The sequence below is a fragment of the Salmo trutta genome, chromosome 9, assembly GCF_901001165.1.
Source record: "Salmo trutta chromosome 9, fSalTru1.1, whole genome shotgun sequence".
In the NCBI taxonomy this organism is placed as follows: domain Eukaryota; kingdom Metazoa; phylum Chordata; class Actinopteri; order Salmoniformes; family Salmonidae; genus Salmo; species Salmo trutta.
Window position 1 is genome coordinate 15,685,464 of NC_042965.1, and position 24,390 is coordinate 15,709,853.

The 24,390-nt window shown below is 42.1% G+C and overlaps 1 protein-coding gene across 16 annotated transcripts in view; it reads right to left on the reverse strand.

Annotated features, from left to right (window-relative positions):
- LOC115200028 (nuclear receptor corepressor 2) overlaps positions 1 to 24,390 on the reverse strand; it is a 151,983-nt gene that overhangs the window by 110,582 nt on the left and 17,011 nt on the right. For all 16 annotated transcript variants that reach the window (XR_003879465.1, XR_003879464.1, XM_029762695.1 and 13 more), the window contains exons 2-3: positions 4,028 to 4,209; positions 2,856 to 2,968 (exon numbers count right to left, since the gene is read on the reverse strand). Coding sequence is in view for 14 of the 16 variants with exons in the window: in XM_029762695.1 (XP_029618555.1) it covers positions 2,856 to 2,968; positions 4,028 to 4,132 (218 nt within the window). In the remaining 2 variants the exon portion in view is untranslated. The remainder of the gene's footprint in view (positions 1 to 2,855; positions 2,969 to 4,027; positions 4,210 to 24,390) is intronic.

A 24,390-nucleotide genomic window follows, 5' to 3' on the forward strand; every position in this document is an offset into this window, starting at 1 on the left:
GTGGTTTCTGCTGCTCTACAGTAAAAGCCATTATCCCTGATGGGATTTAAGAGGCCAATAGGAAGAAGAGACATAGTATGTGTGAAAGACTGAAAGTGTATGAAAAGCACACAGAGAGGATACTGTTTTGCTTAGGGAATCAAATTGTCATCATGCAGTAGATATAGCCTATGAGATTTCTATAGAAGCTACACGTGTGTAGTGACCTGCAATTTGACAGTGATATATCCTACATCAGCTATAGTTTAGGTTTTTAATGCTAGTGGGGAATGATAGAGGAAGGGAGTTATGATTGGACGTGTAGGGGCCAGAGCCAATACTAGGCTATAAACCGGTTTCCATCCAACCTTTCTATGCGAGTAAAGTACACCTCGAATAAAACATTTCACAACAGGCCTGATGGAAACAGAAAATGTGTATGTAAACTTATGACAAAACGGTATGCTAGACAAGGTTGGATCTTTTTGTGTCAGTAAAATGAATTCTGAGAGAAATGTCAGTGGAAACGCTTTTGTTGATATAATAACTACCATCACGCAATGACGTGTGTGGTCATCCCACTACAACTTATTGGGAAAGCATGCGGTTTATTAGGCTACAGATTAAACATGTTGTGATGAACTTCACAGGGTGGTGAAAGTGCAAGGTGATCTTGATGCTCCCGAGGGCTCCCGAGTGGCACTGCATCTCAGTGCAAGAGGCGACACTACAGTCCCTGGTTCGATTCCAGACTGAAATCCAAGCTGGTGATTCTAGGCTGGTGACATGATGATCGATGCTTGACCGCCGTTTGAAAAATAAAAATATGGTCGCTCTTATCCATAATAATCTCATCAGGAAGACTAGCCTACCCGCACAGTATCTACGAGGTGTTGGCTAAAGTGCACCTGCCAAGACCAGAGCAGACACATTTAACGCAACAGTTTCTGTGACAAACCGATCAGTAGAGTTGAAAATGCAATGGAAACACATTGAACATTCTATTTTAATTCAGTACACCCCCACCCCTAACATTTAAAAGAAAAAGTACATTGTGTCTGCACTGTCATCACGCACTGATTTCTATCTGCAACAAGTCTGTTTGATGGAAATGCACCACCGCTGGGAAAATGTTCAGATTTTAGAATAGTCGCATGAAAATCTGTCGCCGACTCAATGGAAACCTAGCTTCTGTCTAACTTTTCACTTTGAATTTCATTCCTTATTCATCCTTCTAAAATGAATGACTTGTCTCAATGAGGAGGATGCTCAGACGCCAAATATAGCAGAGTGCCTAGAACTATGCTGCTGAAGTGAGTACCTGGCATCCCAGAGGGCAAGAGACTGATGCTTTGCCAAGGACAGATTCACACTATTCAGAATAGGTGTGTGACACGGCAAATTCTCAGGGTGGAATCTCAGCCCACTTGAAGTAATGCTGAGCGTTTAGGCCTAATGCTCGACTAGGGACTCACAAGCTGATGCCTCTCCGCAAAACCTGTCAGAATGCTCTCGATGGTGCAGCTGTAGAACTTTTCAGGATCTGGGGACCCATGCCAAATCAATGTCCTCTTGGGATAATGACGAGAACTGTGTGGTGTTCATTTGTGCTGACAGAACTAGTGGAGTCCTCTACTGTACCCAGAAAGAAGACCGGGCAGAGAAGAAGTGGTCAAGGAAGGACACAATGCTCCCTGGGAAATGCTGCATGGGCAGGTTCTTCAATAACAAAGTCCCAGAGAGCCAGTAAGCCTGTCTGACTGATACTGAAAGACAAGGCACAGCCAGCCACACACAAACGGTTGGCCGCACACTGCTACACATTACACACACGCGGGCACACACACTGACACAACTACCATCTGGTGTCGGCCAATGTGTCTCCGTAGCATTCCTGAGGGTAATGTTGCCTAACTCACTTGACATCCTCTTGAGACAGGGCCTGCATTACAACCACAAAGAAAGATGTGCAGGTGGATTTCTAGAGAGGAGAGGACAGTGAACTAATACAAATTAATATGAAGACCTCCCGGAGGGCCACTGCTACACAGCGCTGCTTTGACAGCCATTTGACTAGTATCCAGTTGACCTCATGAGAAAAACACTTCACTTCAGTTGCATCTTGTACTTTTTTCCTAGCTAACATATGCAGGAATATTGGCTAATTCAATCAACTGAAGAAAAAAAAAACACTTTGCACTCGAGGCCTTTCATCTGTGTGATATGCAAACAATTACGCATATAAATAATTCATAACCACTCATCAAGACGACTCCTCAGAAAAAGCATGACTATATAATGAATAAACCACTTGGGTAGATATAAGACCTGAGTCTTCTGAGATACGCTACATACATTGTAATGCTGTGTCTGACATGGCTCTACTGTAGAAGGCTACCAACAACCAGGCTACATTACGCTCCAGTCCAGAGCAGCTCAGCACCACACATTACAATGTAAAGACTTGGGTGTGCCAATTACATTAGGTTTGCCTAAACTTAGTAAAGAGGGAGAACAAAACATATTGGCTCTGAGGGTTAACACTGAGAACTGTGACAGAAAAACACTGAAGGAAAGTATTTTGCCTCAAGATGACCTGATTTTTTCTGCTGCTGTGTCTGTCAAAGGATTCCATGAAGATGAAATAAGCATGCCAACATCTGAACACCCATCACACTAGAACAAATTGTGTTCTTAAAAAAAATGATTTAAGGTGATGACCAAAGGTGACAGGGGCTTCTAGGAATGTCAGAGATCAAAGAAACCCATGTGCTAAAATACTTGAGGGGGGGGGGGGGGGGTCCTTGGCCCTGAGGAAGAGCAGGGTGTGTGTAATCATGTCAAATAGTAGTACAAAGTAGTAGCTAGCTACGTACCTCTCATTCCCTGGCTGGAACTCGGACAGCAGAGAGGGTCTGCGGCGGTGGGGCTGAGCCAGGTGGGAGCTGTAGTCCCGAGAGTGAGGGTGATAGTCCACCAGTCCCACATCCTGAAACATACAACACAGCAACACATGAGGAGAGGACAACTGGAACATAACTGTACACAAAAGAAAAATAAGAAATCAGATCTGAGACAGCAAGACAACTCTATGATGGCGTGTTTCAACTCTCACCAATGTTTTTTCACTTATTCCCTCGTTTTCTCCCTCTACCTCCCTGGTAATTACTGTATAATCCTCTCTCTCCATTTCCCTCACACATATGAGAGTGGCCTTCTCTACACGAGCACCTCTCTCACTGAGCTGAGGGATTGACTGTGGGGACCGTCTGTCTGCCCTTATCTCCTCCTCAACGTGATGACGAGTTGGAGTGGGGGGGGGGGATTAACAAGCAGGCGCAGCTGTGGGGATCCTGGGGGGGGTAACCCTTGGATTCCCTCCTTATAATAGAGAGAGAGGCTCAAGCCAACATGGGACATCACGCCACAAGATGAGCGAACGTACTAGCTAGGGGCCTCTTGCGGGAAGTCTACCTCTGATCCTGTAAACCAACCATCATAACCATTATGAAATGAGGGAAGATGTGAGGCCATCATTGAGAAACCCTTAACATGATTCCACCATTTATTTATTTCACCTTTATATGAGCCCTGCATGAACACATCAATGAACAAGAATGACACTATACATATCTATATACGAACACACAACACATGAAAAGCAAACAAAACAATCAGATGAAAACACACATTCTTCAGTAAGAAAGGCCCTATAACATACGCCCGATTTGCCCTAGAGGCACCAACCATGACAACGTGAACTTTCAACTCTACATCTAATAAGGGAGCAGGTTCTAGGGCGTCACGCCCTGTGCGCGCACAACAGTGAGGCCTCAGAACGTTACTGTTAGAAAAACACAACCTTGGGCCCCTAGGGTCGTGCTCCCTCCATCGGTGCAGCATAATTCTCTGTTGACAAAATCACTGCTAACGATTGGGAGCCAGGGTAACATCTACAATTATACGCTCAGCTTTTCATGTGAAGGTGCTAAGTACCAGTGTTCCTGGCTTCAGCGAAAACCAGCCCAGAGTTTCCCAGGGTGCTTACCGTGTGTGCCCGTGCCAGCTGCAGTGGTAGACTGGCAGGGTTTGGCAGGTGGCGGGTGTCCACAGCCCTCCGGCCCTGAGGCACAGACTGGGGGTGGGAGGACATACTGGTGGAGCCGCTTCCTCTACAGACAGGAAGTGGATGGGGCTGTAGAGCAGGCGCTGTACATCATGGGTTGGGACCTGTACGGAGAAGAGAACAGCAAGGTGAGACACTTGTCACTTACAAGTCAGGACAGTTGACCACCCCAAATCAAGCCACTTTGAAGTCAGACATTCTAATCAGGGCTTTAGGAGTCTTTGGCACGGATATCAGCCTTCTGCAGAACAATAATAGCCTAATCCTTCTAGTAGATTGAGAAGGGTGAAACACTGTTTGGCCACCAGCTCTTTTGGAACAGTTACAGTTGAATTTTTCAGTGCATCCCGGTTTAAGTGTCAATACATCTCCTCGGCAGCTGCTAGCACTTTCACCGCTCCTGAGGGAGGGGACTGGGAGATCTTGCACCTGCTTGGCCGGATACATGGCTCCCTGGCCCTGCACACTGAATGGCCTTCTGTCCCTTGCACTGGAGGAGCTGTCTATGAACAGCTAAGTCAAGCAGCTAGTTGATAACCTAATGCCCAGGGTTTAACAGGGATTTCCATGCACTGTATGTACACTATGTTAAGACATGGATGTTCCAACACTAATTAAGTTTTAACGCCAAGGACATTTCACCAAACGGCAGCTAATGCACTTCTAGTGTGACAGAGATGGATTCAAATGGATTGTGATACAAGTGCTCAGTGCTGTGTTTGGTTACTCCCCCACAACCACCTTGTAAAAACCTCAGGGTAGTGCTGAGTTATTAACCAACATTTCCAGGGATGTAACTCCACCAATACGCATCTGTCCCAGGTTCAAATGTTTAAGACGCGAGTGCATTGGTGTGCGGGACCCAAACCGATCCAAAATGTAGAATGCTTGGTTCAGAAAATCGATTCAAACATTACGAATCGCCGGTTCACTAAAATGTTTTGCTCATATTACTTTCTTTCTACCTTCCGAAAATAACTAATATTTTGTGACAACTAATGCGTATTTTTTTTTATATGTAACCTTTATTTAACTTGGCAAGTCAGTTAAGAACAAATTCTTATTTACAATGATGGCCTACACCAGCCAAACCCGGAAGACGCTGGGCCAATTGTGTGCCGCCCTATGGGACTCCCAATCACTGTCGGTTGTGATACAGCCTGGATTCAAACCAGGGTGTCTGTAGTGATGCCTCAAGCACTGAGATGCAGTGCCTTAGACCTCTGCGCCACTCAGGAGTTCTTTCCTTCAGTGTCGAACTAAGCATGTAATTGTGTTGTTGACAGTCATTGATCAACAAGTCATTTTTCTTGCCGAACAAACCAGGCAATATCAGTTGCTTAATCAAACTGAGCACTGTGTGCTGCTCCGCACGCAATATTAGGCTTTGTAATTTGCTAGGTTATTATCAAATACGCTGTTGAAAATGGTGTTCAACCAGAATAAAGTAGCCTAAGAAACCACCTGAGACGCGACTCATCTGGCATACCTGCTGATCGGGGCTAGATTACGTTCAAAAAAATAATTCAGATTGTTAAGTTTCACCATCAGTAACAATTTCAGTAGTTTTGCTTTAAACAATCAGTGTACACTACCGGTCAAAAGTTTTAGAACACCTATTCATTCAAGGGTTTTCTTTATTTTGACTATTTTCTACATTGTAGAATAATAGTGAAGACATCAAAACTATGAAATAACACATATGGAATCATGTAGTAACCAAGAAAGTGTTAATCAAAACAAAATATATTTTATATATTTAAGAGATTCTTCAAATAGCCACCCTTTGCCTTGATGACAGCTTTGCACACTCTTGGCATCCTCTCAACCAGCTTTATGAGGTAGTCACCTGGAATGCATTTCAATTAACAGGAGAAGACCAACAAGGAGAGGAGACCAACAAGACATGAGAACAAGCAGACCTAAAAGTTCATAAAAACGTCTAATAAAAAACCCTGATTCCTGTAATATCACACAATTCAAGCATAGCCCGTATGCAGTGATAATGTATTGGGCCTATAGCACAAACCTTATTGCTACAGAACAGCTTTTAATAGGTTAATGTTGGATAGGCTTGTGTTTTTTAGCAGACTAAAATCCCCTCCATGTTGTAGCAAATTGGTGGAGAAGTCAGAAACATCGTTCACCATGAAATCTGAGCGGTAGATTGGTTTGGTGACCACTGCTGTATCACATCGGAGCCCATGTGTATCCAGGGGTCACATTAACACAGGATTGTGTGTTACACGCAGAAAATGTACGATAAAACACAGAAAAAAATATCTTGCTGCGTTTGTAACATTGTTAATTGCTTGTTATTGTAAATAACTCCCTCTGCAACTGGATCCTAGACTTCCTGACGGGCCACCCCCAGGTGGTAAGGGTAGGTAACAACACACCCGCCATGCTGATCCTCAACACAGGGGGCCCTCAGAGGTTCATGCTCAGTCCCCTCCTGTACTCCCTGTTCACTCATGACTGCACCGCCAGGCACGACTCCAACACCATCATTAAGTTTGCCAATGACACAACAGTGGTAGGCCTGATCACCGACAACCTATAGGGAGGATGTCAGACTCCTGGCCGTGTGGTGCCAGGACAACAACCTCTCCCTCAACGTGATCAAGACAAAGGAGATGATTGTGGACTACAGGAAAAGGACGACCGAGCACGCCTCCATTCTCATCGACAAGGCTGTAGTGGAGCAGGTTGAGAGCTTCAAGTTCTTTGGCGTCCACATCACCAACAAACGAACATGGTCCAAGCACACCAAGACAGTCGTGAGGAGGGCATGAAAAAACCTATTCCCCCTCAGGAGACTGAAAAGATTTGGCATGGGTCCTCAGATCCTCAAGGGTCCTCAGATCCTCAAAAGGTTTTACAGCTGCTCCATCGAGAGCCTCCTGACGGGTTGCATCACTGCCTGGTATGGCATCTGCTCAGCCTCCAACCGCAAGGCACTACAGAGGGTAGTGCTGAAGGCCCAGTACATCACCGGGGCCAACCTTCCTGCCATCCAGGACCTCCATACCAGGCAGTGGCAGAGGAAGGCCCTAAAAATTGTCAAAGACTCCAGCCACCCTAGTCATAGACTGTTCTCTTTGCTACCTCACAGCAAGCGGTACCGGAGCGCCAAGTCTAGGCCCAAGAGGCTTCAAAACAGCTTCTACCCCCAAGCCATAAGACTCCTGAACAGCTAATCAAATGGCTACCCAGACTATTTGCACCCCCGCCCCTACGCTGCTGCTACTCCGTTATTATCCATGCATAGCCACTTTAATAACCCTACCTGCATGTACATAATTACCTCAACCGGTGCCCCCGCACATTGACCCGGTACCCCCTGTACATAGCCCCGCTATTGTTATTTACTGCTGCTCCTTAATTATTTGTTTTTCTTATCGCTTACTTTTTTGGTTGGTATTTGGTCAAGGGCTTGTAAGTAAGCATTTCACTCTAAGGTCTACACCTGTTGTAATCGGGGGCATGTGACAAATAAAATTTGATTTGATTGAGCGGAAGTCAGTTCTCTAGAGAGAAATCAAATAATTCATGAGAGAAACCTAGTCAAAAACTATGTGGGACGCTGGGCTGAAGGGAGTTGTAGTTTTCATTAAGCAAATATTCAACCTAGTTCAGCGCAGAAATCCGGTAATTAACTACAATGACCATAATCCATTGCGCTTGTTCTTTCCGGCTCGGACTGAGATGGCTACACTTTTATGCCTGCTACATTGGGTTAGATGGATAGACCACATGAATGAGGAATGTACACAATGACGAGAGGGACAAAGACTGTTTGTGAAAGTATGCCTTATTTACTTATGAAGAACTAGTAAAATGGTGGTCAGACAGCTCTGCAGCATGCTTAGGCAGGATAGAACATTATCTGGCTGCTATTGCCTGAGCAAAGATGAGATGATGACTTTATTCATTTCTTTAAGTCATCAAATAAAAACTAAAAGGAACCTACCCAACTGAAAATTTTTATTATTTCATAGTAATTTCATATTTTTCTATTCATGTCTACACACAATGTGGACCTGACTGAGACAATGGAATATTTTCAATGTTTTAACACTAACATTCAATGTTTTAACCCTAACCCATTTTTGGCTTTTGAATTTCCATTAAAATATATTTTTTTGCTTTTTAAATGTCATTATTTCAAAAACAAAAAATATATAATCAAAAATTGAAAACCATGATTATTCGTTTTTAATCTAACCAAACCCGAACTGACCTCAAAAAGCACTAACCGTTCAGCATTAGCTCAGGGACAAGATCTCCTATCCTTCATGGTGATGAAGAAATGTAAATAAAAGAGTGGGAAGAGAGGCATAATCCTCTTACAGATTCCATGCCTCTTACAATACACATCAATGAGAGAAAATAGACTGAGGAAACTACTTTAGCTATAGAACACAGCAGCAAATAGTCTATACAGCAGAGATTTTGTGAAGCAGTGAGTGTGTGTACAGTACCAAATGCCCTGCAATCAAGGATGGTTTGTTATTGCAGAGCACACTAACAAAACTGAAAGAGGAAGATCACGTTTAGATTCAGACGCATTCTCTCTCTCACACACCCTTGTATTTTTATAGTAATAGGGTGTACTCCTAACATCTGACCTGTGAATCTTGCCAAAAGAGGCATTAGGACACTTGCCATTTCCCTGGGCCGCTGAGGAATGGTGTTCCTGGTAGCTCAGGTTTCACCACTAATCTGTGTGGGGTGCAGTCTACACATGGAGGGCAGTGCGTATTGGCTGCCAGACATATGGCCTAACAACATGTGATGTTTCAGTGCCTTGGCTTTCAGCAACCACCCAAACCAGAGCGCCCTCTCTCACATACCATAGATACAAGGCATAAATATTTGCAGCTGTAGAACTGAAAACTGTACAATATTACTTCCCAGTAATGTTGAAAGTCAAGTCATCATGAAACCCTCTAACCTGCAATATCAGCTATTAAATTAAATTCCATCATACTTTATTACTGGTTCGATTCCAGGGTGTATCACACCCAGCCGTGATTGGGAGTCCCATAGGGCAGCGTACAATTGGCCCAGCGTCGACCGGGTTTGGCCAGGGTAGGCAGTCATTGTAAATAAGAATTTGTTCTTAACTGACTTGCCTTGTTAAATAAAAATATATATACACACTACTGCTCAAAAGTTTGGGGTCACTTAGAAATGTCCTTGTTTTTCAATAAAAGCACATTTTTTGTCCATTAAAATAACATCAAATTGATCAGAAATACAGTGTAGACAATGTTAATGTGGTAAATGACTATTGTAGCAGGAAACGGCAGATTCTTTATGGAATATCTACATAGGCCCATTATCAGCAACCATCACTCCTGTGTTCCAATGGCACGTTGTGTTAGCTAATTGATCATTAGAAAATCATTTTGCAATTATGTTAGCACAGCTGAAAACTGTTGTAATGATTAAAGAAGCAATAAAACTGGCCTTCTTTGGACTAGTTGAGTATCTGGAGCATCAGCATTTGTGGGGTTCTATTACAGGCTCAAAATGGCTAGAAACAAAGAACTTTCTTCTGAAACTCGTCAATCTATTCTTGTTCTGAGAAATGAAGGCTATTCCATGTGAGAAATTGGCAAGAAACTGAAGACCTGGTACAACCCTGTGTACTACTCCCTTCACAAAACAGCGCAAACTGCTCCAACCAGAATAGAAAGAGGAGTGGGAGGCCCCGGTGCACAACTGAGCAAGAGGACAAGTACATTAGAGTGTCTAGTTTGGGAAACAGACACCTCACAAGTCCTCAACTGGCAGCTTCATTAAATACTACCCGCAAAACACCAGTCTCAATGTCAACAGTGAAGAGGTGACTTCAGGATGCTGGCCTCCTAGGATGCTGGCAAAAATGTGCTTTTCTTTCAAAAACTAGGACATTTCTAAGTGACCCCAAACTTTTGAACGGTAGTGTATATGAGCATAAATATGAGTTTGTTATATTGATGGGCACCAAAATTATTTTTCAAGTCCATTTCTGCTTGATACCTGGTATGTCAAATTGCAGTGTTTTTTTGTAAATCATTTTTTTAAATAAATAAACTATGCAATTTATGTAACACACAAATGCTATTTCATCTCAATGGTGCTTGAGCTTTATTTTCAGAAAATATTTGGGATGTTCAACACTTATAGACCCATATTATATATATATATATATATTCATGAAAACAGTGACCCAAGTCTCTCCAGTATGTGAGTACAGTGAGAGAGTGTGAGAGAGGGAGGGAGAGAAAGAAATTGAGCTGCAGTTCCGAGGTAGACACACTGACTATTCATAGTATGTTCAAGAATTCTAGTGAAGTAACCCTTTTGGACCTCACTAATCTGCCACATTGAAGAACGCCGGGTTAAGTGAATTATCACTTCTGCCTCTAATCAGCAATCATAGGATTCATTCATGCTCCTTAGATGCCAATTTTCTGTCATGGTCTATAGACCCCCTGAAGTGCCTTGGCCACCCCATGTATAAACTCTAGTTCCACCACTGCTAACTTGCCAACCATGGTCCCATCAATATCAAAATGCACAAATGCACAAAATAACCTAAGAAATAGGTTAAATTACCAGAGATTCTCACGTAGCCCATTATATTAGGCTATTATATTACCGGGCTATATCAGCCAATAGGTTAGACGTAGTTTGAAGAGAGCAGAGTTGGAGAGACTTGCACTTTCTCTTGAGCTACGTTTTATAACATAGTTTTTAGGAGTGGGACGATTTTCAGATGTAGACAAGTATGATGATCAATATTAGTTTCTAGGCAACGTAGTAAACTATAAACTAATCATATTTAGGATGTACATTTCCTTGGAAAGATAACTGCCCTGTGCGTCTCCGTCCATGATTTGCCTACTAGAATTTAATTGAGATCACACGCACACCTGATCTCACAGATATGGCTACTGAACTTGTAGCAGCAAGAACGATGAAAGCAGACACTTGCACTTTCTCTAAAGCTACATTGTGCATATAGGATATAGTCTACCTTTGAGGAGAACGATTTGCAGGCAGAGACAAACGGGCAATCAATATTTATTGAAAATGAAAAGGCGCAACGCTCGCTCACCATGGTAGCCTACGCTCACGTTGCACCTTCTCCTTTATCCCATTTTGATTGTGCTTCGACTCACGTTGGTTGAGCACCCCTACTTTCCATTATCAATATTTATTTACAGACACTGTAGTAAACTATAGTCTTAATCACATTTAAATCAATTTCATTGGAAAGATAACTGCCACGTGATTCTCCGCCCATGCATAGGCAGCCTAGTCTATTTCATTGAGACCACACAAAGACCTACTATAGGCACACTTGATCTTTCACGCCCAACTAGGAGAGGTAGGCTACTTAACCTGAAGCAGCAAATTCAGTGTGTGAATAACACAGTACCCAAACAGGCCGCGCGCGAGTGCCATCGTGCGCAAATTGATTTTGTCCCCCCCACACCAAACACGATCATGACAGCAGATTTAAATATCAAAACAAACTCTGAACCAATTATATTCATTTGGGGACAGGTCGAAAAGCATTAAACATTTGTGGCAATTTAGCTAGCTTGCAGTTGCTAGCTAATTTGTCCTATTTAGCTAGCTTGCTGTTGTTAGATAATTTGTCCTGGGATAAATTGTTAAGTTGTTATTTTGCCTGAAATGCACAAGGTCCTCTACTCTGACAATTAATCCACCCATAAAACGGTCAACCGAATAGTTTCTAGTCATCTCTCCTCCTTCCAGGCTTTTTCTTCTTTGGACTTCATATGGCGATTGTCATAGTTACCACGACGATCGACCAAACTCAGTTCATCTTTCAATCACCCATGTGGGTATGATCAATGAGGAGATGGCAGTGGGTATCTGCTTCTATAAACCAATGAGGAGATGGGAGAGGCAGGACTTACACCGCTTTCAGCTTCACAAATAGAACTGACTTCTATTTTAGTGCTTGGCAACGCAGACGCTCGTTGGCGCGCGCGAGCACTGGGGGTGCAATAATTGAATAACATGTTCATGAGCGGTGTGGTCAGCCTGTTATGCGACAAAGATGTGCTTTTAATAGAATAGGTAGGCTAACGCATACAAAACAGAAAGACAACCATTTGCAAATAATCTGCAGGACAACAAAAATATTTTCATCCCAAAATTGTCTGTCTGACCACCCGCAGCATGAAAAAGGCAGACTGCGCTGCAATGATCTCTGTCGGGACCCGCTGGTATGCAGGTACGTGGGAATGCAGTCCTCTACCATAAAGCACAGTGTCTATGAGGAGGGTTAAAACAACCAATGTACTAGCCTCCTTCTCATTCTGCCCACGGTGTTTTCTCGCCATTGATGACACAATGAGGAGCACTACCTGCTCTTCCTTCCTGTCTCACTATCTGCCACACAGTTTTACTTGATTTCACAGTTACACGATGGCAGCGTTGGTCTGCTGGTGAGGAACAGAGGGGCTTTATGCACACAGATGCCACGAGAACGGCACGCTACAGTCTCACACCAATGGGCCACGGAGAGGGGAGCGCACAGCAGTCTCCTGGCAGCTTCACTCACTGTCATAATCAATCAGTAATCAGACATGGTCTTGGACCATTACAAGCGAAATCTGCAAAGTCATGTTCTCAAAGCCCCAAGTATTTATAATTTTCTTAAGATCACTGCCGAGCTTGACTACTCTCTTGGACTTGTATTGGATTTTAGCTATCAACGTTAGCCTAGATCACTACAACAAATCCTTGCCCTCCTAATATTCATATCAATACTGGTAACAAACATTTCACAAACACGTTGGTGACATTTGTGTTACATTTTTGAATTAATGTGAACAGTCTCTTTGAGATTGGCTGTATTCATACAAATGGTCAGATCTGGGAACTTCATAAAAAAATATATATTGTTAAACAGTCCTGGGATGAACTCCTGGTGAAAGAGCTGTGGGGAAAAAACACCATCTCCCATAAACCCTGTAATGAGAAAAGAACTCAACCAAGGCAAAAAAGGCAAACAAGACAAAGAGGGCTGGGAAAAGCTTTCCTCCTCAGCGGCCTCTTAGATGAACGTAAAGGGGTTTGAAGTCAGTCACAAGACCTTCAGGGAAAAAACATTGAATCAAACTGAGTGAGCCGATACAAATAAAAAGCTTTGACATAAACACAGAGCAAGGCCTTCCAGATGGGAGGCTAAACACATGCACTGGCACAGCTACAGACACCCACAGGCAAGCAACTGGCTCACTGCCAAGCAACTGGCTCACTGCCAACACTGCTTGGATGAACTCTGTCACCCCACTCTCCTGCTCTATAACTCCCAGTTCTCACTCCCTCGCGCTCTCCAGCTCCACTAGTACAGAGCTGGAGTGAACCTACTTCTGCACTAGGCTACATTTAATCTCTGCATTTTTCTATCCTCCCCATTTTAGGAATGGCTTTGTGAATACAAGCACACACACAGAGACTGGACCTATATAGGCTAGTTCTGCCAAGAAGGAGAGTTGGAGCATGACTTCAAACAATGACTTTATTATTCTGGAAATGTACGCGCCCGTCATATCTGTGGAGAAGACAGACAAGACCTGTCAAGCCTTCGAAGAGTGTGCCTGGAATTTGTGAACTTTATATTGATATTTTCTCTAATAGTAGCCAACGTATGACTTGGGGGCATATTTTCAGGAACCAGCTAGAGCTTGGTACTGCCAATTCATAGCAATATGAGAGATTAAATAGATGTTCTATTCCATACCAGTGTGTTGACTTTTAAGGCTACATGGAGTTTTGTTAGAACATGAGGCCTTTTCATTTAGGCCTATTTAATCTGTCCTTACATCATCAAGAACTTTACTTAGGCTACTTGAAAGCATCAAGGCTCTACAGTGCAACCATTTTACTCGCATATGCCCCTAAATATTTTGCTGTGCGACCTGGAATTGAAATATTTTTCATTGTGCTCCTAAATTTGTGTGAGCCTGCGCCTACATTTTTCAAGTTAAGCGCACACGTACTTCTTGTAGAAAAAGGTCAGAGTAGACCCCTGCATCATGCTATAAACCTACTCCTGTTTATTAATCCAGCTCATCTGGTCTATACCAGTTTAATGTAACTGCTTTCTGTTATTAGTCATCTATCTCACAAAACCTCCTTGACTTCATGTATTTATGATCTGGTCTGTTGATGTTCTCTTACACATAGGCCTATTTCCTGTTCCTATTGGGAAAGCCTGGATTACAAATGACTAACAATCAAGCACTGTTCTTAGACATTATCTTTATCTCACACCCATAATTGCACAATAAACTCCACCTCAAAGCCAAGCCCTTCAATTCTTACCACTGTGAGAAGGCAGATGAGTGAAATAGTAATGGGCATCAGCCCGTCGGTTTGGTAACAGCTACAGGAGTGTGTTAAGTTAGCTATGGAGGGCGGAGGGGAGGTGGGCTGCAAGGACTCAGGCCAGGAATGTGGCACCCTGTCAGGTCTCATAAGGATCTCTCTCTCTCCGTACCCTCATTACCAAAGGGCCCTGGCCAACGCGATGGTGTCTCACTCACACACAGACACACACACTTGATTGATACACAGTTACCGCAGAGAACAATGACATGTCCTTGTGGTAATCTGCTCATATTGTAGTTGCAGATTTAAATCATGGTATGAAGCAACTCTCCAGTCATCTATTTTCACACACTTAGAGGAAATGTGAACACACGAAAGGGCTGAGTGATCACGTCACAGCATATCATTGCCTTAATCTCCTTCCTAAGAAACCAACACATTTTCTTCACTGTTACTGGCAGTGTAACATGGCTTGTTGAAATCCAATAAATAACTTCTTACTGCTGGGCCAGCTAGCATTGAAGGCTTGTTTTGGGTGCTAAACCTGACACGCTCATACTCTCTCGCCTTTGACATGAAAACAAAGCCATGCATTTAAGCCATTGAAGGCAACGCCAGACAGAACTTAGTAAAAGTATGGATACTTTTATTTACTGGATGTGCACAGGTAGGAGCCTAGTGATGCGCAGCTTGAACGATTCATTATTTTTGAACAACTTTTTACTGACTCGAGAGTCATGATTGGTCATTTGAGCTGTTAGTTTGACCTCGTTAAAAGTATCAATTAATCCTATTGGTATGCCAATCTATCACAAATGTACATCGTTTGAAGCACACTTTTATAATTCTCAGTCACAAATGACAGTTCCAATAAGCCCCCTACACGCTCAGAAAAAAGGTACCGAATTGTACTTTCAAGGTCAAATGGGGGGGGGGGGGGGGGGTTAATTTGTGTGTAACCTGTTAAAGTGTCTGGTGTAAAATGGAAATCAGTTTTTTTGCATGTCCCACTCCCGAGACACCCTCGGAAAGTGGGTTCATGGCCAGGAGTCAGTCATTATTGACGGTGACCCTGGAGCAATTAGGGTAAAGTGTCTTGCTCAAGGGCAGATCGACAGAATTTTCAACCAGTCAGCTTGGGGATTGGAACAGGCAAACATTTGGTTACATCTATTGTACCATTAGTTATTAGGCACATAGCTGTACCCTTGCAGTTCATACCAACAACATTTCACCCTGTCACACGGTCCCGTGTGGCTCAGTTGGTAGAGCATGGTGTTTGTAACGCCAGGGTTGTGTGTTCGATTCCCAAGGGGGACCAGTACGGGGAAAATCTCTTTTTTTTTTTTATTAAATAAAATTATGAAATGTATGCATTCACTACTGTAAGTCGCTCTGGATAAGAGCGTCTGCTAAATGACTAAAATGTAAATGTCATGCCAAACTTGCTGACAACCTGCTGCTTCAGAGGACCGAAAACACTGGAAAGAGAACACTCTTCCTTTACCATATATGTCTTTATATAAGAAAATATTGATAAATGGGAAGAAATAATTTAAGCTGTTTTTAGATTGACGTTGCTAGCTACTGTACTTATTTACATCAACCTGCTAGAAAGCTAAATAAAACTCTCTCGCTACTGTTGCTAACATTAGCTAGCTACTTTAACTGTTATTGTAGCTTTCTGTTTGCATGTAGCTTGCACTTGAAATGGCATTACTCGGGGAGATTTTCTTTTATCTTTCCAGCCAGGCGAAGTACTATGAAAGGCACCACTGATCTCGACAAGAAGAGCAACATTCAGAGAAATTCAGGGTAACGTTAAGCAGTTAACTGGACAGACTTAGCTACGTACAACCATTTTTCACCAACCTTTTTGCATCTAGCTAGTTGGTCATCTACATGTTGCTAGCTATACATATAGTTCAGTGGAGGCTTCTGATGGGAGGATGGCTCTTAATGGCTGGAATGGAGTAAATGGAATGGTATCGAACATGTGGTGTTGGATACAACTGATGTCATATTGAGGTATCTAGCTATAAGTTTAAACTGATCAATCAAATGGATAGGTGTAAGCAATTATGGTAATTTCAAATACCCTTAACTTCAATAGGGTAGGGGGCACTATTTTCACCGGATGAAAAGCATGCCCAAAGTAAACTGCCTGTTACTCCGGCCCAGAAGCTAGGATATGCATATAATTGGTAGATTTGGATGTCTGTGAGTATAACAGAACTGATATGGCAGGCGAAACCCCGAGGACAAACCATCCCCCCCAAAGAAAATTCAGCTAGTATTTTAATAATAAGGCCAAGTCCTCCCAGATTGCAGTTCTGGGAGGGCTTCCACTTCTAGGGCTTCCACTAGATGTCAGTCTTTAGAAAGAGTTTCAGGCTGTTTTTTGGAAAAATGACCCAGAAAGGTTTGTTTTTCTAGGTGGCTCCCATTTTGGCTTCAGTGTTTCCAAGCGCGTGGAGGAAAGCGCGTTCTTTCTTATTTATCTCCGGTAATGAACATAAAATTTAAGACGGAGAATACTATCGTTTATTTGCGTATTAGGATACCTAAGGTTTGATTATCAACGTGTTTTGACTTCTTTGGAAAAGTTTATTAGTAACGTTTGGGATTCATTTTGTATGTATTTTGGAGGGAAACTGAGTGGATTATTGACCGAAGCGCGCCAGCTAAACTGAGTTTTTATGGATATAAAGAAGGACTTTATCGAACAAAAAGACTATTTGTAATGTAACAGAGCTTTTGGAGTGCCAACAGAAGAAGATCTTCAAAGGTAAGGCATACATTATATCGCTATTTCTGACTTTCGTGTCGCAACTGCCTAGTTGAAAATGATTTGTCATGCATTTGTATGCGGGGCGCGGTCCTCAGATAATCGCATGGTTTGCTTTCGCCGTAAAGCCTTTTTGAAATCTGACACCTTGGCTGAATTAACAAGAAGTTAAGCTTTATTTTGATGTATAACACATATTTTCACGAATGTTAAATATTTGAATTTAGTATTTTTGAATTTCACGCTCTGCAATTTCACCGGACGTTGGCCAGGTGAGACGCTACCGTTCCACGTACCCTAGAGAGGTTAACTAGATGTATTCGCTAGACAGACACCGAGAGGGTTGGGGGGGTGGGGGGTGAGAAAGGAAAAAAGTGAGAGAGGAAGACAGAGAGAAACAGAGAAAGACAGCAGTGCAAACGTACTTAGACTTGAGTATTTCAACAACTCTTCCAGATAACATGCTGACCAGACTGCACACGCGTGTCAGTCATTGCAGGCATGTTGATTTTGTCCACCCACACCAGACGCAAATCAGGACATGCAGGCTGAAATATCAAAACAAACTCTGAACCAACTATATTAATTTGGGGACAGGTCTAAAAGCATTAAACATTTATGGCAGTTTAGCGAGCTAGCTTGCTCTTGCTAGCTAATTTGTCCTAGGATATAAACATTGGGTTGTTGTTTTACCTGAAATGCACAAGGTTCACGAATCCGACAATTAATCCACAGATAAAAGGGTAAACCGAGTTTGTTTCTAGGAATCTCTCCTCCTTCAGGGTTCTTCTTCTTTAGACTTTATATGGTAGTGGTAATGCACCTTAGCCTCTTATGGCTAGGGGGCAGTATTTTCACGGCTGGATAAAAAACGTACCCGATTTAATCTGATTATTAGTCCTGTCCAGAAACTAGAATATGCATATAATTATTAGCTTTGGAGAGAAAACACTCCACAGTTTCTGAAACTGTTTGAATGGTGTCTGTGAGTATAACAGAACTCCTATGGCAGGCAAAAACCTGAGTTTTGTTCTGTTCAGGAAGTACCCTGTCTGAACATTTCTTGCCCTTCTTTATTATCTCTATCTTTTACAAAGGATCTCTGCTCTTACGTGACACTTCGCACGTCAACAATGGAGTCTCAGAGCCCGGGAAAAACAGGAATGACGTAATTCAAAGCCCTGGCTGAAGCACACGAGAGCAAAAGCTGAGTGGTCACTCAATGGACTAAGCCTTAGGCGCGTGACCCGCCCCGCCCCCGGCTTTCGGTTTTTTCCTCAGTTTACAGACAGGCAGATTCCCGGTCGGAATATTATCGCTTCTCTACGAGATAAATTGCATAAAAATTGGTTTTAAACAGCGGTTGACATGCTTCGAAGTACGGTAATGGAATATTTAGAAATTTTTTGTCATATTTTGCGTCATGCTCGTGGCCGAGATTTAGCGTTGGGATAGTGTCTAGAACGCACGAACAAAACGTCTTGATGGAACATAACGATGGATTATTTGGGACCAAACCTACATTTGTTATTGAAGTAGAAGTCCTGGCAGTGTATTCTGACGAAGAACAAGCAAGGTAAGAACATTTTTCTTATAGGAAATGTGATTTTGGTGGAGGCTGACCTGGGTGGGTATCTAAATAGCTAGCCCTGTGATGCCGGGCTATGTACTTAGATTATTGCAAAATGTGCTTCATCCGAAAAGCTATTTTAAAATCGGACATATCGAGTGCATAGAGGAGTTCTGTATCTATAATTCTTAAAATAATTGTTATGCTTTTTGTGAACGTTTATCGTGAGTAATTTAGTAAAATCACCGGAAGTGTTCGGTGGGAATGCTAGTTCTGAACGTCACATGCTAATGTAAAAAGCTGGTTTTTGATATAAATATGAACTTGATTGAACAGACATGCATGTATTGTATAACATAATGTCCTAGGTGTGTCATCTGATGAAGATCATAAAAGGTTAGTGCTGCATTTAGCTATGGTTTGGGTTTATGTGACATGATATGCTAGCTTGAAAAATGGGTGTCTGAATATTTCTGGCTGGGTACTCTGCTGACATATTCTAATGTTTTGCTTTCGCTGTAAAGCCTTTTTGAAATCGGACAGTTTGGTTAGATAAAGGAGAGTCTTGTCTTTAAATAGCTGTAAAATAGTCATATGTTTGAAAAATGGAAGTTTTCGATTTTAGAGGAGTTTGAATTTCGCGCCCCGCCCATCATTGGATATTGGAGCAATCGTTCCGCTAGCGGAACGTGTAGATGTAAGAGGTTAACCTGTTAGGGCTAGGGGGCAGTATTTACACGGCCGGATAAAAAACGTACCCGATTTAATCTGGTTACTACTCCTGCCCAGTAACTAGAATATGCATATAATTATTGGCTTTGGATAGAAAACACCCTAAAGTTTCTAAAACTGTTTGAATGGTGTCTGTGAGTATAACAGAACTCATATGGCAGGCAAAAACCTGAGAAGATTCCATGCAGGAAGTGGCCTGTCTGACAAGTTGTTGTTCTTCTTCTTGCCTCAGTTTATTGAAGACTGAGGATCTTTGCTGTAACGTGACACTTCTTACAGCTCCCATAGGCTCTCAGAGCCCGGGAAAAAGCTGAACGATATCGAGGCAGCCCCAGGCTGAAACACATTATCGCTTTTGACAAGTGGCCGATCAGAGGACAATGGGCTTAGGCGCGTGCCTGAGTCGACCCCATACTTTATTTTCTTTCGTCTGTTTACCTAATTGCAGATTCCCGGTCGGAATATTATCGCTTTTTTACGAGAAAAATGGCATAAAAATTGATTTTAAACAGCGGTTGACATGCTTCGAAGTACGGTAATGGAATATTTAGAATTTTTTTGTCACGAAATCCGCCGTGCTCGTAACCCTTATTTACCATTCGGATAGTGTCTTGAACGTACGAACAAAACGCCGCTGTTTGAACATAACTATGGATTATTTGGGACCAAACCAACATTTGTTATTGAAGTAGAAGTCCTGGGAGTGCATTCTGACGAAGAACACCAAAGGTAATCAAACTTTTCTAATAGTAAATCGGAGTTTGGTGAAGGCTAAACTTGCTGGGTGTCTAAATAGCTAGCCCTGTGATGCCGGGCTATCTACTTAGCTTTTTGGTGAAAGCACATTTTGCAATATTCTATTTTAAAATCGGACATAGAGTGCATAGAGGAGTTCTGTATCTATAATTCTTAAAATAATTGTTATGCTTTTTGTGAACGTTTATCGTGAGTAATTTAGTAAATTGTTAGTAAATTCGCCGGAAGTTTGCGGGGGGTATGCTAGTTCTGAACGTCACATGCTAATGTAAAAAGCTGGTTTTTGATATAAATATGAACTTGATTGAACAAAACATGCATGTATTGTATAACATAATGTCCTAGGGTTGTCATCTGATGAAGATCATCAAAGGTTAGTGCTGCATTTAGCTGTCTTCTGGGTTTATGTGACATTATATGCTAGCTTGAAAAATGGGTGTCTGATTATTTCTGGCTGGGTACTCTGCTGACATAATCTAATGTTTTGCTTTCGTTGTAAAGCCTTTTTGAAATCGGACAGTGTGGTTAGATTAACGAGAGTCTTGTCTTTAAAATGCTGCAAAATAGTCATATGTTTGAGAAATTGAAGTAATAGCATTTCTAAGGTATTTGAATAACGCGCCACAGGATTCCACTGGCTGTTACATAGGTGGGACGATTTGGTGCCACCTACCCTAGAGAGGTTAAAGTTGGTTGCCGACTGGAATGTGGACCTCAGTTCATCTTTTCAAATCACCCAGGTGGGTATATGCTCCTAAAAACCAATGAGGAGAAGGCACGTGGGTATATGCTCCTAAAAACCAATGAGGAGATGGGAGAGGCGGGACTTGCAGCACGTCAAGGGTCACAAAAAGTTATATTTTAGCGCCTGGCTACGCAGATGCTCGTTGACGCGTGCGAGCAGTGTGGGTGCAATGATTGAATAACGGGTGTGTACATTTATTTTGCAGCGCGCGCGACGCAAGCTGTGTGGTCAGCATGTTAGGCAATCATATGTACCTACGGGGGAAGGATGGCCAGCCACACAGGAGGGGGATTTTTACTAAGGAGGAGAAGGAGGCCATGCTGACCGAGATGCATGCTGGCCATTTGGGAGTGAAGCACATGATTACCAAAATCAACCTACACTTCTGACGGGGAATTGTCAAGGTGGAGGAAAGCTGGGCAATTGAAATACCTTTTGTTTATCAATCACATTCTATTATATATCAGAAAGGATTATGATTTCAATGAATGTCATAGGAAGGGTGGGAGGTAATTCTCCTTGCACACAACAGCAGCATCCAGGCCTCCACCGAGTACGGACGGGAGCCGCAGCTGTTGACTAAGGTAAACAATGCAATTATAGCATCTATTGTAGTCTTTCAAATTTTCATTGACTTGGTGTCGTTTGTCTATTGCTATTTTTGTATAAGGTACTTTCAGATCACTGAAACCCCACCTGATGTGGTGGAAGTTGTCGAACCAGATCAGAACGCCTTCGAGGACCACCTTCAGGCACGGACTGAGAAGGTTTTTGAACAGGAAAAAATGATTGTCCGCTGTTAATTTATTTTCTGGCCCTCCAAGAGATATGTAAGAAACGTATTTGTAATATGAAATATAAATTGCATTTATTCCTGTTATCAATCAAGGTGAGACTGAACAAGGCACAGGAGAAACAGGAGACCTACCGGAGCAGAATCAAGAACGGGACCAAGTGCTACGACATCCAGACAATTGACTTGGTTTGGAAGGACAAAAGGAAGGTGAGACCTGGGAAACCTCGCTGCTCTTTCGCTCCTAGCTGGGGTCAACATCTGTTAAGGTGAATATAAAAAATCTCAGACAATAACTATTTGCATTTGCACACAAAATAACCTAGTTTTAGTTTCCCTAACACTGATATTTTTCTCTTTGTCTTCCTAGGGTTACCTCGGTGGAAGCCAACCATCTCTAGTTGGAGCATTGGATGGTCGACCACTGAAAGCACTGACGCCCTACACGTCGGTGAAGCCCAACAGACAAAGTATGTTAAGCTTTTGTTGACATTTGAGAAAGCAAGAAATGGTTGTTATGCTGAGCTTATAAAAATGTATAATATGCCGAGTTTATAAAAAAACGCTGAGCTGATAAAAACCTCAAGTTACCTCTCCAAATTACTTTAGGAACATCGACTGTCCGAGCCCCCACAGGAGATCCATCCACCCGATGTCCTCCATTATTAACCATCCTATCATCTACAGCTACTGTTATTGTCATGTTGTCATTATCTGCTAAGAAAGTGTTCTTGCTCTACCATACTGGGCACATAATATGTGAGATACACAGATTAACTTAAATCGGGGTAGGGGGCAGTATTTTGACGTCCGGATGAAAAGCGTGCCCGTAGTAAACTGCCTGCTACTCACAGGCCCAGAAAGTAGGATATGCATATTATTAGTAGATTTGGATAGAAAACACTGAAGTTTCGAAAACTGTTTGAATGATGTCTGAGAGTATAACAAAACTCATATGGCAGGCAAAAACCTGAGAAAAAATCCAACAAGGAAGTGTGAAAATCTGAGGTTTGTAGTTTTTCAAGTGATTCCCTATCCAATATACAGTGTCTGTGGGGTCATTTTGCACTTCCTAAGGCTTCCACTAGATGTCAACAGTCTTTAGAACGTTGTTTCATGCTTCTACTGTGAATGGGGAGAGAATAAAAGCGCTTGGAATCAGATGACTGAGAAAATGACATGAGCTCAATCGCGCGCACTCCCGTGAGAGTTAGGTGTGTTCCTTTTCATTTCTGAAAACAAAGGAATCGTCCGGTTGGAATATTATGGAAGATTTATGATAAAAACATCCTAAAGATTGATTCTATACATTGTTTGACATGTTTCTACGAACTGTAATATACATTTTCTGACTTTTCGTCTGAAACATTTCAAACACCGAACATTTGGATTACTCGACTGAACGCGCGAACAAAATGGAGGTATTTGGACATAAAGATGAACTTTTTCGAACAAAATGAACATTTATTCTGGAACTGATATTCCTGGGAGTGCATTCCAATGAAGATCATCAAAGGTAAGTGAATATTTATGTTATTTGTGACTTCTGTTGACTCCAAAATGGGAGGCATCTGTTTTCATGTCTGAGCGCTGTACTCAGATTATTGAAAAGTTTGCTTTCGCCGTAAAGCTTTTTTGGAATCTGACACAGCGGTTGCATTAAGGAGAAGTTTATCTTAATTCACTTGTATAATCATCTTATAATTCATCTTGTAATTCACTTGTATCTTTTATCAAAGTTTATGATAAGTATTTCTGTAAATTGATGTGCTCATTCACCGGCAGTTTTGGAGGCAAAACATTTCTTGACATTACACGCCAATGTAAAATGGGGTTTTTGGATATAAATATGAACTTTATCGAGCAAAACATACATATATTGTGTAACATGAAGTCCTATGAGTGCCATCTGATGAAGATCAAAGGTTAGTGATTCATTTTAGCTGTATTTCTGGTTTTTGTGACGCCTCTCCTTACTTGGAAAATGGCTATGTGGTTTTTCTTGTCTAGGTGCTGTCCTAACATAATCTAATGCTATGCTTTCGCCGTAAAGCCTTTTTGAAATCGGACAGTGTGGTTGGATTAACGAGAAGATTATCTTTAAAATGGTGTATAATACTTGTATGTGTGAGAAATCTGAATTATGAGATTTTTGTTGTTTTGAATTTGGCGCCCTGCTATTTCACTGGCTGTTGGCGAGGTGGGACGCTACCGTCCCACATACCCTAGAGAAGTTAACTAAAAACACTAGCACTGCAAACACTCAGAACAAAGAGAGCAGCAGTGCCTGGACTTTGCAGTCTCCCTCTTCAAGTCCCCCTTCCGAGACTGACTGGCTGCCAACCACCTCCTCCATATTCCACACCAGAATTCAGTAGTTTAGTCTACCATTGCCATGTGACGGTACAACAAATCTGTGAAAATAAATTAATGAAACTATTGTACCAAAAAATATAAAAGTTTATGTATTACAATCTTAAATATTGCCAGGTTGGTTTTCACAGCGGTTTCACAAGGTGTTCATTATTGTAAT